This window comes from Mastacembelus armatus, chromosome 13, assembly GCF_900324485.2.
Source record: "Mastacembelus armatus chromosome 13, fMasArm1.2, whole genome shotgun sequence".
Classification (NCBI taxonomy): Eukaryota; Metazoa; Chordata; class Actinopteri; order Synbranchiformes; family Mastacembelidae; genus Mastacembelus; species Mastacembelus armatus.
This window is the reverse complement of record NC_046645.1, coordinates 25,876,903-25,892,220: the sequence shown is the minus strand read 5'-3', so window position 1 is coordinate 25,892,220 and position 15,318 is coordinate 25,876,903. Positions and strand designations below refer to the sequence as shown.

At 42.2% G+C, this 15,318-nt stretch overlaps 1 protein-coding gene across 7 annotated transcripts in view; it reads right to left on the bottom strand.

Annotated features, from left to right (window-relative positions):
- The window catches only part of plekhg2 (pleckstrin homology domain containing, family G (with RhoGef domain) member 2), a 76,778-nt gene that overhangs the window by 53,749 nt on the left and 7,711 nt on the right, over window positions 1-15,318 (bottom strand). For 4 of the 7 annotated variants that reach the window (XM_026315306.1, XM_026315359.1, XM_026315315.1 and 1 more), the window contains exons 2-3: window positions 11,176-11,253; window positions 1,918-2,432 (exon numbers count right to left, since the gene is read on the bottom strand). In XM_026315306.1, the coding sequence (XP_026171091.1) occupies window positions 1,918-2,432; window positions 11,176-11,224 (564 nt within the window). In that variant the 5' untranslated portion in view covers window positions 11,225-11,253. Of the gene's footprint in view, window positions 1-1,917; window positions 2,433-2,792; window positions 2,883-4,828; window positions 4,935-11,175; window positions 11,254-15,318 lie in introns of those variants that run through there. The other 3 variants (XM_026315332.1, XM_026315349.1, XM_026315341.2) reach the window with 3 other exon arrangements.

Genomic DNA, 15,318 nt, shown 5'->3' with positions numbered 1-15,318 from the left:
TTTCATGTGCTGAATTTAAACTGAGCAGAGGGCGAGTCAGGTTTCCAGTTCAACCACCGATCTGAGTGCAGTCTGGTTTTAGGGTTCACCGGGTGCTCTCACCTGGGCCCCGTCACCACACATCATTAAGGACTCCTTCAAAGAAATCCAGCCAAGAGCAAGAGGAGGAAGGTGCTTGTGAAGTCTGAAAGTCCAGTCATCCACTACTATTACTTCATTTCTGTATTAGGCCTGAGATACACCACGATAAACTCTTAGATGAAGAATCAAAACAAACGAGATGTGGACACCAGGAGAACATCTGACTGTCTGTCTGTTAGTGTCTGGCAGTCTGTGTCTGACTGACTGTCTGTCTGTCTGACTGGTTGTCTGTCTGTCTGACTGTCTGTCTGTCTGACTATGACTGACTGTCTTACTGTGTCTGACTGTCTGTCTTACTGTGTCTGTCTGTCTGTCTGTCTGTCTGTCTGTCTGATTGTCTGTCTATCTTGACAGTCTGACTGACAGTCTGTCTGTCTGTGCAGTAGTGGGTAGGGCTCTGGAGACCAGCTGCAGGTAAACTGGCCCAGAGGCATTCACACCTGGCCAGTAAATCTGCTTTACAGCAGCCCCTCCCACTCACACACACACACACACACACACGCACACGCACACACACACAGCTGTGCTGTCCTGTGTCCTGTTCTCCAAGTGTCTGTGTGTTTCCTACTTTAATCAACACCTTAAATTAAACCACAGTAAATCTTGCAGCAGGCTCAGGGTTAAACTGTTACCACAGAGCTGAGCTGTGAGGAACTGCCTTCACAAATCTCACGTTAGCCACCACAGTTACAGCTGTTCCCTTAAGGGACACCTGATGTCAGACTCAAGAAAACCTGTCAGATCAAGCACCGGGAGAAGATCCAAGTATTACAGTAATATCTCACTGTGAAAATACTCCAGTGCGCTCAAATCCTACTTAAATGTCTAAGTATTATCAACAAAATGTCCTTAAAGTATCAAAGTGAAAGTACTGATTTTTACTAAGTCTGTCACAGGATATTGCATCAGTACACTTTTGAAATGTAGCGTCATTTCCCAACCCTGATGCTGAGTGACAAAGCTGCAGCAGTGCTCGTGAACACACTGGTGTCTTTGCACATATGTAGAAGAAAGTGTGAGTTTCCTGCTGCTGTTGAAAAAACATTGAACGTATTTGTAAACTGCATCACGCCGTCTCCTCTGCAGCCAAATAATCTTTTCTGTGGTTCAGTTTGAGCTGAACCCTGTCAGAGTCTCTCCCAGTCTCCTCTGGGGTCCCAGAAACAGCCTCTCCGTCCTCGTGTTCTCACCGACACCAACCACGGCTCATAGGAGGAACAGAACCTCAGTGACTCCATAGCAAATAAAAAACACAGTTTCACTGTTTAGCAGCTAAAACTCCTCCTTTTAGTACTACTGACGAGCTCATGCTGAAAATTAATCTGTATTTATTTAAGGTATCAAACAATAGCCAACACATACACACTGAGCAAACAGCAAACTGTGATTTTACTTGCAATGGGAATGTGTTTTGGTAGCGAGAGGTCATTCACCATGACCCATACCCTGTAGAACAAGTTGGTCGTAGTCACATGTACACAAATATTATATACTCATGACATCAGAATAGATACGCAGGGTACATACTGCATGGTAGCTCCAAAATGTGATATTTGTGTGTGCTGGGGTGTCAAACAAAGACACCATTTCATCCTCTAGTCTGTCCTTTAACCTGAATCTCTGGGTTTTGGACTGCTGGTCGGTTAGAATAAAACAAAGACTTTACAGTGATTGGATCAGCACCACAGCCAGGGTTGTAGGAGTCCTGCCTGTTTTCTGTAAGCTTTAGTGAACTAAACTATAGCCTCTAGTCAATCAGCAGGGATGAGCTCTTACCTCCACGATGCTCTTCAGGTCCCGGACGTAGGCTTGTTCCGTCTCTATGATCTCCATCACTACTCGCTCCAGCCGCGAAAGCTGCCTGGGCGTGGCCACTGCTGCCGCCTCCACCAGATTGGCTACATGTCCATTTGGGGGATGTCCTGCTCCTGTTACCTTGGCAACACATCCCTCACCCCCTCCTCCACCATGCGGTGTGACGAGGGGAGTAAGGTCCAGGCTGATGTCTGAGCCGTTCCTCTTCGGTGTGGAGGATGATGATGAAGATGTGTTGTAGGTTGGCATGGCACCATAGGGTAGTGAAGAGGAGGAGGAAGAGGAGGAGTGGGAGGTATCCTGCAAGGAGACAGAGGAGGCCGAGGAAGACAGGGAGAGAGAGGCTGGGCGCTCATTGTCCGAGCAGACAGTGTTGACTGAGGTACAGGAGGAGGACGAGGCTCCTCGATCGCCGGATGACATCATTCTACCCACAATCCCACTCAAGGATGAGACTGAGGAGGGACGCTTGGTGGCTGGAGAGACACAGAGAGATGGTTCCATCAGCTGATTTTATTTAATGAAAACATCAAGAAAGTTGAAAAGTTCAAAGAAACTCAACAGAGTAACCAGTAAACGGTTGTTTCAGTGCAGTTCTACTCTGCCAATCACCAAAACCGATGAAGCCGATCAATCAGTGCTGCTTATGCAGGCTGAAGGTCTGACCTGTGGTGTCTCAGGCTGAATCTGCAAATATCTACTGATTAAAACGCAGTGGGTTGCACCTTTAAATTAAACTGATGGACCGGCCCACAGACAGGAAGTGACAAACCACCCAGACACCTGCACAACCTGCATCACTACAACAAACGCTGCTCAAATCATCTCCCGGCTACCTGCCAGTCAAACCATCGTCCAGGTGACGTCATCCCAGCCCGCACAGCAAGTACCAACAAATAATAACCAAAATAAACAAAACTGGTGTCCGATCTGTCAAATGGTATTCTGATCATTTAATGTTTTGTAAACAGGAAGTGCAGCCGATCACAGCTGACTAACACGTCAACTCTTCCCTTTTGGTTTATTCTTCCCTTTTTGGTCAAATTCATGCTCTTTGTCATGTGATGTATATTCCATATTTGTTTTAACCCTCTGAGACATAAAACAGCAGCTTGTGCACTGACTTTATTTTCCTCCTCTGTTTGTTTTGGATGCATTTCTCTGTCTGTTTTTGTTTTTAATATTAAAAACTCTTAAAAACACAAGATTCAATGGAGATTTCAAGTCACAAACTGTTTTGTAGTTACACAAAATACTTTTATGAGAGATTTTTGTTATTTTGCAGTATTTTTTATGCTGCCTGAGCTGCCAGGCACAAATATTAGTGTTGGTTTGTGTTGTAATTTATGTATAAGATTTTCATTGGTTTCCTTGAGTTTTCCATATAAATCAAAATAAATCACAGGTATTTAAAAATCTGATCATGTATTTTCTCTATGTCACAACTTCATGAGACTATAATCAACTGATTTCCAGTTTCCAGCCAGACATCCAGGTGCTGCTGGGAGACGTATTTATAGTTCATTAGTGTTTGGATTCCAGACATACTGACAGCAGGAACTGCTGAACAGAGAGTGTTAAATGAGAACATTTTCCAATATATGCCCATAAGAACCTCCATATTTTCCTTTCAGGTGATATTTCAGCTTTGTAAAGGAACTGCAGGTTCTCACAGGAATCACTTTTGCAGGTGTGTTAATGGTGATGTGGTGACTGGTTTAATGAGCTGTTTCACATGAAGAGGTCATGCTTAATTAAGAAAACCATCAGCCTATTTCATAAACAGGTGTTGAAGCTCGATCACAAAGCTAATGTTAGCCTGTTAGCAGAGGTTTCCATAAGGTGCTGTCAGATGATGATTGGTCAACAACACATTACCCTGTTAACAACACAACATGCACATCATAACATACTGTTAGCAGGAGAAGCAGAGAAGAATCTGCTGCTCAATCAAATTACAGAACTTTTATTGTGGCGGCACACTGAGCAGCAGTTTCAGCCATATTTAGCCATGGCATTCAGTCCACACTAAAGCAAAGGGTGAGACAGTCAGGATGTGCATATGTCTTTGACTATGACTGTGAGGACATGTCCACTGTAGACAGGCTATTTGGCAATATAAAGAAAATCAGGCCTGTAGGAAAAGCTTTGGTTTGGAAAACACTTTGGTTTGGAAAACACTGGACTCTGAACCAGTTCTGGGTCAGAGTTGTTGATGATGGCACTAACACTGAGCTCTGTGCTTTGTTTAGAAACAGGATCAGGGGACTGAGAGTCCAGGACAGGTTGAAACACATCTGAGACAATGATGGAGGAAAAAGCACCAACACTGAGAGTTAAAATACAAGATGTACATTTTTGCTTCATTCAGTCATTTAGCTGCAATTACATGGACAATACATCTTCAGTCTGACTGAAATTATTCTGATCCCTGGACCCTGATCTGATCTGATGTGTGTTTACAGATTCAGAATACACTACTTTAACATTTGCAAAGAGGGTGAAGTCTTACATCTACAGAAAACACACCAGAAGTTTTAACAGCTCATTGAGTAGGAGATTGTGTCATTGGAACAAGGTGCCCAACAGTCCTTAAATGAAGATTTTATTGTAATCAGTATGTGTCAAGATGTCATAAGAAGATAAATTAAACTTCAACTCGGAACAAGCAACAAATTAAATCTGATGCTGAGCAAAAAGCATTTTCAGCTGCTCTGCAGATCATTGACTGTAAAAATATGTCATTCAGATACAAATTCAACAGCACAAAACCTCCTGCAGCACAATCTGAAACCACAACCTAAGCAGGTCCATGTTTAACCATCAGATCATCACATTGAAAGACAACAGAAATAAGAAATTAGAGCCTTACAGAGACAGTGTGACTGCAGGTACTTACAGTTCGCAGGATTTCTGTCAGTGAGTCGATGCTGTCCACGCCTGTCAGTCACACTCAGATTGAGAGAGAACGGTTGATTTCCTGTTATTGACAGTGTGTGTATGCGCACGTGTGTGTGTGTGTGTGTGTGTGTGTGAAGCACAGCTTTGCACCTGACTTGGAACACAGGATGGGGTTCACCGAACATCTTCCTGTTTCACTTGTTCGGTCTGCATTGTGATTGGATGCACAGAAGCAGATACTGTGTGATTTTTAATGACGGTGCAGGATGTTTTAACATGTTTGAATCAACCTGAAGTGTTCTGTGTAAACTGGGCATTTACTCAGAACAGTTCATGATGACCCATCTTCACACACTGAAGTTAATTATGGAGTCCCACAAGGTTCTGTGCTAGGACCGTTTCTTTTCACCTTATACATACACCTTTAGGCCAAGGGTTGGCGACCTTAAACACTCAAAGAGACATTTGGACCCATTTTCCACAGAAAAGAAAACACCAGGAGCCGCAAAGCCCTTTTGAAATATAAAATAATAGAGAATAGAGAATAGATGTTCAGAAATCTTAATGAAAGATTCTTTTAAATATTCTCTGTCAGAGAACGGCTTCCCGTGCCTGGCCATTTCATGAGCAGCCACAAAACTAGTGTATGTGGTTGAATTTACAGACTTCATCTACTTCTTAAAAATTTTTTTGCTCATATCAACCTTCCGCATCAGTTCTGAAACAGCTTTTTTTCTCTCATCTCCATCCGAATATTTTTGAGCAAAGGCTGCGTGTTTATTCTGGAAATGTCTTGCAACATTTGACTTTTTGTTGTTTGCTAGTTTCTCATCACATATTAAGCAGACTGGTAAACCAGTCTCGTCAGCAGTGAAAGCAAATGAATTTGCCCAGGTAGCATTAAACGTTCAGTTTTCTTCAGATACTTTTCTTTTCTTAGAGTTCTCCATAGTTGGCTTACATGAAAAATTATAGAAATCATGCGCAGGCAGCTGTCGCACATTGACGTTTTTGACGAATATTAAGAGCGACAACAATTTTTTATCATGTTTTATTTATTGTTATCACCATAATTTTCAAATTTGGAATTACATTTTAAAAACTAACTAAACTAAAATACATTTTAATTAAATACTCATTGTTTATTTTCCAAGGCCGTAGGGAGCTGCAGCAGAGGGATAAAAGAGCCGCGGGTTGCCGACCCCTGCTTTAGGCAATGTTATTAGGAAGCACTCTATTAATTTCCACTGCTTTGCAGATGACACTCAGCTATATCTATCTATGAAACCTGAGAACACAAACCAGGTAGCCAGACTTCAGGCATGTTAAAAGGACATAGAGGCCTGGATGACCAGTAACTTTCTACTTTTAAATTCAGAGAAAACAGAAGTTATTCTATTTGGGCCTAAAAATCTCAGAAATAACTTTTCTAAAATTATAGCTACTCTAGATGGCATAGCCCTGGCCTCCAGCACTACTGTGAAAAACCTTGGAGTTATTTTTGACCAGGACATGTCCTTTAACTCACACATAAAACAAATCTCTAGAACTGCATTCTTTCACTTACGCAATTTTGCCAAAATTAGGAACATCCTGTCTCAAAATGATGCAGAAAAACTAGTCCATGCATTTGTTACCTCAAGGCATGATTACTATAACTCATTACTATCTGGATGTCCCAGTATCTCCATAAAAAGCCTCCAGTTAATCCAGAATGCTGCAGCCAGAGTCCTGACAGGAACTAGCAGGAGAGATCATATTTCTCCTATATTGGCTTCTCTTCATTGGCTCCCTGTAAAATATAGAATAGAATTTAAAATCCTTCTTCTTACATACAAATCCCTTCATGATCAAGCTCCTTCATAACTTAAAAGACCTCATAGTACCATATTATTCCAATAGTGAACTTTGCTCTCAGAGTGCAGGTCTACTTGTGGTTCCCAGAGTTTCCAAAAGTAGAATGGGAGGCAGAGCCTTTAGCTATCAAGCTCCTCTCCTGTGGAACCAGCTCCCAGCCTGGGTTCAGGAGGCAGACACTCTCTGTACTTTTAAGACTAGACTTAAAACCTTCATTTTTGAGCAAACTTATAGTTAGGGCTGGTTTCAGGCAGCCCTGAACCATCCCTTAGTTATGCTGCTATAGGCCTAGACTTTGCACTGCACAAAGTGTCTCCTTTATCAGCAGCAGAACTGACAGTGATCAGCTGCTGTTTGCAGTGAATGTACAGACAACTGTCACTGGATCACTGTGACACTGAAGGAAACTGAAAAATATCAGGATTCACTTGTGGATTAATAAATTTTAGTTGAAGTCCAAGTCTAAGGACTCTGAATGAAGTTCTGCAGAATTTATTTCTCCTGCTTAAAACTAAAATTCTGGATTAATAGTGAATTGAGTAGTAGTATGAGTTTCAGCCACATGAATCTGACCCAAGAAAGGCTGAAATATTCAAACTGAATGAAAGCAGTGACCTATGAATGTCATTTTAAAGTGGAATTCCCCTTTAAATACATGCTATAAAACTTTAAGGTGGAATGTATTCCAGTGTGTGTGTTTATGTTAATAAGAGAGCAGCTGCTCACTGTCATTATGTGTTCAACTGTCTGAAGTTTCTCAGAAACAATCACAGCCTGTTTGAACAAACTGTAACAGCAGAACCTAAAGTGCATATTATCATTTCACAAACCTGACTTGGTGCAAAGGGTTATCATAAACGTATTAGTGTCTGAGTATTATCAGTAAAATGTACTTAAAGTATCACAGTAAAAGTACTCATAGTGTACTGCACTATGTCTCTGGACACCCATAGTGCAGTAAAAGTACAATATCTGTCTCTGGACACATGGAGTGTAGTAAAAGTACAACATCTGTATCTGGACACATGGAGTGTAGTAAAAGTACAATATCTACAATATCTGACTCTGGGATGTAGTGGAATAGAATTTGAAACCTGCTGAAAATTTAAATAGCCCAGTAAAGTACAAGTACCTCATATTTGTACTTAAGTACTTAAGTAGATGTAGATGTAATTATACTTGTATAGTGTTTTTTTGCCTGATGTCACCGAGCATCATGTGTTTTTACTGAACCTGCCTCTTTCGCACATAAGCAGTCACTTAAACCTAAAACTGGTAACTGCAAAGATGAGACCTGAAAAGAAACAGGGAGACGATCTGATGAAACTTCACCAAGTGGCTTTAATAGAAGAGAAGATGTTCGAGTAGCAGAGGTAATTTTATGCTCAAACTCAGCGTCACAGCAAAACTGAAACATGCACAAACTGTGAAAATAATGAAATATCAAACCTGTCAACAGTGAATACTAACATCACACCTTTCAACACGTCTTCCAACCTAGAAACCACACCGCTCCTTTGGCCCCACTTGGACTGACGGCAGTGATTATTTATCAAATTTTCTAACATTAACAACGTCCTGATACAAAACAACAGCACTGTCTGAGCCACTTGTCTGTACCGGCAGTGAGGCAACAGAATCCAGAAACCTAAAAATAATGATTTTTTTTTTTTTTGGGGGGGGGCATTTTGGGGCATTTTATTTCTGTGATTCATGGTTAGTGTCTGCAGCTGAGCCAGAGCTTCCTGACTTTCCACTTTGACAGAGTGTGACTAATCATTTTATTTGAGTAACTGAATCTGAACAAATGTGATTCTTAAGTGAATCAGCCTACACTGACATAAAAGGAGAGAAACCCGAAAGAACAGTTTTGTCTTTTAGAGTGGAGGGTTTCAGAGCGCAGCATTGATAAAGCAACGGAGACAGTGTCTCTTATCGTTCACAGTACAGACGACCCACATGACCTTTGACCCCTTCACGGCACTGTGCCAAATGCTGTCTAATCCTGGAAACACACACCCTCATGGTTTCCTCGTGTTTACATTCATTCCTCCCATCACTCCCTTGAACTGTTTCTTGGAGAGAACAGATCTTGACAGATGATTTTTTCTTTTCTGGTATGTCCACTTTTATTAAACCTTCAACACATTTTTCCAAAGCAGGTTGTCAGTCGAAGCTTCTGTGATCTACTCTGGAGACCAGATGCCAATGAAGTAAAAACTCCTGTAAATTTCTTACCCTGTCAAAGCTGATTTGTGTCTCCTGCAGCCTTTTTATTTTATGGTATTTTTCCTCTTTGCTACTGACACAAGAATCATGGGAAATGTGTCCAAGTTTATGAGCTGGTATTACTTTGGACCCATTTTTAAATAAATAGCAAGTGTACAGTCCAAAAGGACATTTCACATGTCATGTTCTTCCTGAGAGAAGTGAGCCACTCTTTGCATTCATGTGCACTGGGCTTTAAATTTCAGACAATGTGCACAACGTGTTTTGTGATGAAACCCAGACATCCACAATCCAGTCTGGAACTGCATTGTTTCTAGTCATAAAGCCAATTTTTTGAAAGTGAATTTTTACTTGTTAAAATATGAACTGTGAATATGTGTACTGAGACTTTTACTGGTCAGAACATATTTGGGATTTTCAACATTGCACTGTGGATATCTGGAATGGTTTTTATTTCACTGAAATGATGACTAATAACTGGATTGTAGAGATGTGAAACAGGAGGTTTTCCTCAGAAGAATCCTGCTGCAGATATAAAAATGACACCATGATGTCCTGAACGACAGATGGGAGGAATCTTTTTTTGTTTTTGACTAGGAGGAGCCGAGGTGATTTCAACAGAGCTCACTCTCGAGGCCGGAGATTAAATACAACTTAAAATAAGTTAAAAACACAGTGGAGTTAGTTCAGCAGTTGAGAAGAACCTCCACCATCACACACATCCACCTCAAAGGTCACTGAGGAATAAAAGACTCATGGAAGTATTTAAAACAGTTTGCAAAAGGACATTTGGCTTTCAGTTGATTTCAGACTCAACAATTCTTGTTCTTTGTTTCCAGTCCAAACTGCCTGGCTGCTTGCTGCCTGTTACATACTTCTGTCAGACTGTTATCAGAGTATTTACAGCAGGGAGGCTTCAAACAGCAGCCAATACCGGGCCAGAACACAAAGCACTAAAATATTCATCTCCTCTGTTCCCTTTATTCTGACACACCTCCTCCCTTTCTCCTCCGTGTTTCTGTTCTATGGTTCCTCTGGCTCATTTTCTGCAGCTTATCTTGGGCGTTCTCTCCATTTTCTGCTTCGTTCTTTTCTGTTATAATCAACTGATCTGCTGTGGCATTTTATTGAGTGTGTGTAAGTGTGTGTGTGTGTGTGTGTGTGTGTGTGCGTGTGTGTGTGTGTGATGGCAGAAACATTGTTCAGTGCAGCACTTTATCACCATAAAACATACAACTTCCTGCACACAATGTGTGCAGTGCGTGTGTGTGTGTGTCAATAATCAGTGGTGTGTGCACAGATTGTGTGTCTGTGTAGAAATCTGTTGTCTGTGTGATAATTGCAGAGAGTTTCAGACTGTGCTGAGTGTGTGTGTGAATGCTAACTATGAAAGCCAATATAAGAGCAGAGCAGCCAAACAGCATGGTGGCTGTGTGTAATTATACATAATTATGTGTGTGTGTGTGTGTGTGTGTGTGTGTGTGTGTGTGTGTGTGTGTGTGTGTGTGTGTGTGTTATTGTTGTGTATAATAGCAGCAGTCCACCATGCTGGGCCTCTCTCTGGTTTGGTGACAGGAAGTCACAGCTTGGAGAAAGTGGAGCTGAGAGTGAAAACACTAAAATAAGTCTGGTCAAAATAACTTTAAATGGGCACCAGCTTCATGGGAAAATCACAGCATCAGAACAAGTGACAGAACAGCTGACATTTAAAGGGCCACTCATTTTTATTGTTTACATCAACAGTAATTTGAATCTTTAGTTTGAAATATGTTAAAATACCTGGGGCTGTTTCACATTTAAAGTTTGACTCTGGTGAGACCCAAACCCACAACCTTTCAGTCACTCCTTCTGCCCATTGCACCACGGAGCCTCATCTGTTGAGTCTGCTTTGTTGGTTTCTGTCTATGTGTCTAAATGTGCTGTCAGACTTTTAAAAACACTAATGCAGCATCACCTGAGTCTCAGCTCAGTGTTCCCTCAGTTTGAGCTTTGGGTTTGGTCTCCACCTCCTGAGGGAAATCTCCGGCTCAAACACAAAGCTTTTTTTGTCATTTGAAGTTGATATTATCACGCTGATCCGCATGTACGAGGAGGAGGAACAAACCAATACTGACACGAGATCAGAACAAAGTACACAGATTCATATTAACCTCTGTTGCCACTCAGCATACCACCCTGAGCGCTGCCCCGTCCAGCCCCCCCACCAGCCACTGGCCCCTCCCTCCAGTTTACCTGTGGTACTAGGCAATCTCTGGCTGCCTCGACGTGACCCCTCAGGCATGGTGCGATGATGTCACAGGAAGTAGAAACCTGCAGAAAAATGAGGAGAAACGCACAGTCAGCATCTTCCATCTAAACAACATCCCAATGGCACAAAGAGACATCACACACACACACACACAGAGGCAAGAGGTCAAACGTCTGTATAGGTCTTTATATCACAGACAAGAGAAGACAAGGAGAAGAGGCCGAGCTGAAGAATTCTCTGTGGTGTAGAAAGACTGAGGACATATGTGGTGTTTGGCTGCCAAACAAGAATGTGGCTCTTCTCTGTGTGTGTGAGTGTGTGTGTGTGCCCACTGGAGGATAACTGCCTCCAACAAACTCATTCATTCAGTAAAACAGGTTGACCCAATTAGTCAATTGTACATACACAAACACACACACACACACACACACACACACACACACACACAGAGCTGTCTGGGTGGGGGGGGGGGGGGTCACTAATATAATCCAGATGCAGAGCTGCTCTGCAGGTTGCATGGTGAAATCTCTGTGCTGTGTGTGGAGATTTGTTCCTGAGGGTTTTCCACATTTAAAGAGCAACTTTCAGGTCTGTGACCCCAATAAACTAATATGTGGGAAAATGATGCAGTGGATTTTTAAAACATATGGCTGCAGTACATATACACTACAGTGACACATGGACTCGTTTTGCAAGGCAGCTTGTATGCAGGGGTTTGGCACAGAAGGGAGAGCAGCCATGCTGCGCCTGTAAAGTGCTACGAAAACTGAAAACGAAACAGTTGCAGGTGATAGTAACGGCCCGTCCACTGATTCTTTGTAATAATTCATAAACAAAAACATGGTGTTAGCACAGGGATACTGATGAAGTGTTTTTCTCTTTTTATCTAAACGTGACAGTGATGGGAGACAGAAATGAAGAATAAAGACTCACAAACATCAGAAGCAGCCATCCTCATTTTAGTGACACAAACATGTTTAAATGTGAAAAATGTCACACCAGATGGTTTGACTCAGACTGAAGTCAACAATAGTCACTACCAATGACACAAATCTGAAGTGTGAACAGACCAAACCAGATGTTCTCAGATCAGATCTGGATATTAATGGAGAAGCTTCTGATGGAGCCAAACTGGAAGGAACATATGGGAACCCAGCAGCTTTGGAGGAAACTGTGCACAAATGACGTTGTTGTTCTTCACATTTCAGTTCAGTCTGTGCATGGTGGCAGTTTAGGAGCTCAGGGTGTTCACACCGGAGCCTGGTACATGTCCCTGACAGGCATGGATCAAACAGCAGATCTGATGGAAACAGCAGGACAGTAAGTCCCGGGATGTGGACACAGACAGTCAGAACTGTCAGTGTGTCACACTGGAAAAGTGGGAAAAGTGTTTTCTGGTGTGTCGAGGCCTCAGGAGAAAACACTGGACTTCAAGAAAAGAGAGAGAGTCTGGATCAGAGAAACCAGTGGAGCCTACAGACTCACAACTCACACAGGTCTTCATCATATCTGAAGCACTGCAGTGATTGTAAACTGGCCAAACCCGTCATCACTTACTGAGGTATTTCCAGGTGCATCTGCAGCACACACACACACACACACACACACACACACACACACACACACACACAATCTTCTGATCCGACAGTGTCGAGCTGCATAGGATCCAGCCTCAGTTCCCATAAAACATTACAGCGTTACAGGAAAACCACAGCAGGAAGGGTCAAAGGTCATGGATCACAGGTTATTTGACTCCTGTATAAGTTACCTAAACACTGAGCCAGAGCAGCGCTGAGCGTCCAGGGTGTGTTTCAGAGGGAGGAATTTTTCTGACAAACAGAGGACCGAAATGCTGAGCAAAGGGGCGAAGCCACAGGAGCTGCTGGGGCAGAGGGTGAACAGGAAGTGATTACTTTAGCTCTTGATTAAACAAACTCCCTACTCTTCATGTGGATACTAGGGACAGCCGCCATTTGTTTGCAGATCGAATGAGTGTTGCCCACATGTTGACATGATCCTGACTGGGGAGAAGGAACCAATTGGAAACAGGGAAGTAAAACTGGGAGATGGTTCCTGGAAAGGATAAGGACGCTCCATCTTCTGTTAACGCAGCACAACATATGACTTGTGTGTTAGTTTTGTCCACTAACAATAAAGTTTAGTGAAACAGGACACTGCTTCCTGAACAAACAGATGCTGGTTTATTAATTATTTCACTGTGAACAGAAAAAAGGAAGAAAAAGGATGATGAGTCTGTTCTGGACAGCTCAGCCTCAGTCAGTACTTACACAGCTCCTGAGAGCAGCCATGTTGGACATCACTGTGAGCATGCTCAGACTGCAGACAGCTAAACAAAATGTCTGATGTGCAGCAAACACAACTGATGAGGCCAGTAGAGTCATCCTGACTTCAGCTAGACTGTGGTGCAGTGGGCAGTGCAGTGGGCAGTGCACTGGACTTTTAACACTGAGGTAGTGATTCAATAGTTGTAGGTTTGAGTCCCACCACAGTTGACCTTTGTTCCTCTTTTTCCACTTTGTTTTCTACCCGTGTGTGATAATGTTGACCCATTCATACATCAGTTAGTGTAAAGGTCCACTGTTTGTATGTGACACTCGGTACTAATGCAGCACTGTACTAACCAGTTGTTTCACACAATTAAAATGTTTGAACACAGCTGCTGCTGCTGCCCCAGAGCTTCTGGTTTGAACTAAAAGCAAATATATGAACACAATTTTCTCAGCCTCTAGTCAAACTGACGTTACATGATGTCTTTGTTTGTGCACATTAACTATTTATGGACATAATTTTTAGGTGATGGGATTGAACATTATGGCTGAATGTATGAAGGAACCAAGAAACTGTGATTTTTGATGCCAGGAAAAACAATAATATTTACAAAGGAGAAACATGAGCCCTACATCACAGCAGTGGTTCTGTGGTGCAGTGGACCGTGCATTGGACTTATAGCAAAATACTGAGGAAGATATTCAAAGGTTGTGGATTTGAGTCCCACCGGAGTTGAGCTTTAGTGACACTGAGGAAACGTCTTCACATCAATACGTGAAAGAAGAAACATTGTGAATGGAAATCATTTAGGATGAACTGACGTTAATGATATTAAAGTGGAGTCTTTATACAACATATTCCTACACAGTTACCTTGGATCCAAACCAATGCATCTAATAACTGTCAGGTGGAGAACAATGAAGGCAGTGGCTGTAAAGTGTCTGGATACAGGGAGACGTCACTCGCATTTACTGTGTTTGGCTTTGAACACACAAGTTACAGATGGAAAGTAGAGACTGATGACAGTAATCAGTGATGCTAATGATGAAGTTTCACAAAATATTGCGGAGTATTAATGAGAATCTGTAGGTTTGCAGACCACACATCAGCCTGTTGTATTAACAACCCTGTTGCTTGTATTGCGGTTTGTGTTTATAAGAGCTCAGTGACACCGAGGCCTCCTGGGTGTCTCCTCCGCTACTCGCAACAAGATATACTCATCCAGTATTCTGGTTTATTTAACACAACACACGCAACACACATTGACAGCAGCAGTATCGGCTTTAACAACAGAGACTGTGTGTTTATTGGTAAATAAACAACCATCCATCTAATTTTTTAGATCCTTGTCATAAGCGGTTGCGTTGTTTGTGTGTGTCTGTTGAACCCTGGGAGGAGCAGCGAAGTACATATGTTTGTAGTTTTAATTTTTAGCAGCAGCATCGTGTTGATTCTCTGTGTTGATTTGAAGCTGTGAGATCACACATTTGAGAAAATAAAATAAAACAATTTCAGCCATAAAGTCCAATAAAAACTAAACATCACAAAGAACAGCAGCAGATTTTCTCTGTAGCGATGGCCTTGAACACACACACACACACACACGCACAGACACAGACAATGGTGGCTGCCCACTGTTTTTGTCTAAGACAAGACAATGTCCTGAGGCCCCTGTGACACACACACTTGTGTTTGAGGAGGGTGGTGGCACCACCTTTCATTAACAGGGACACGAGAGCGGCTACACTTCACATGCAACACACACACACGGAGTGGTCAATGCCAAACAAACACAGTGAGTGTAAACATGCAGTAGTGTTGTTGAGACACACAGATGC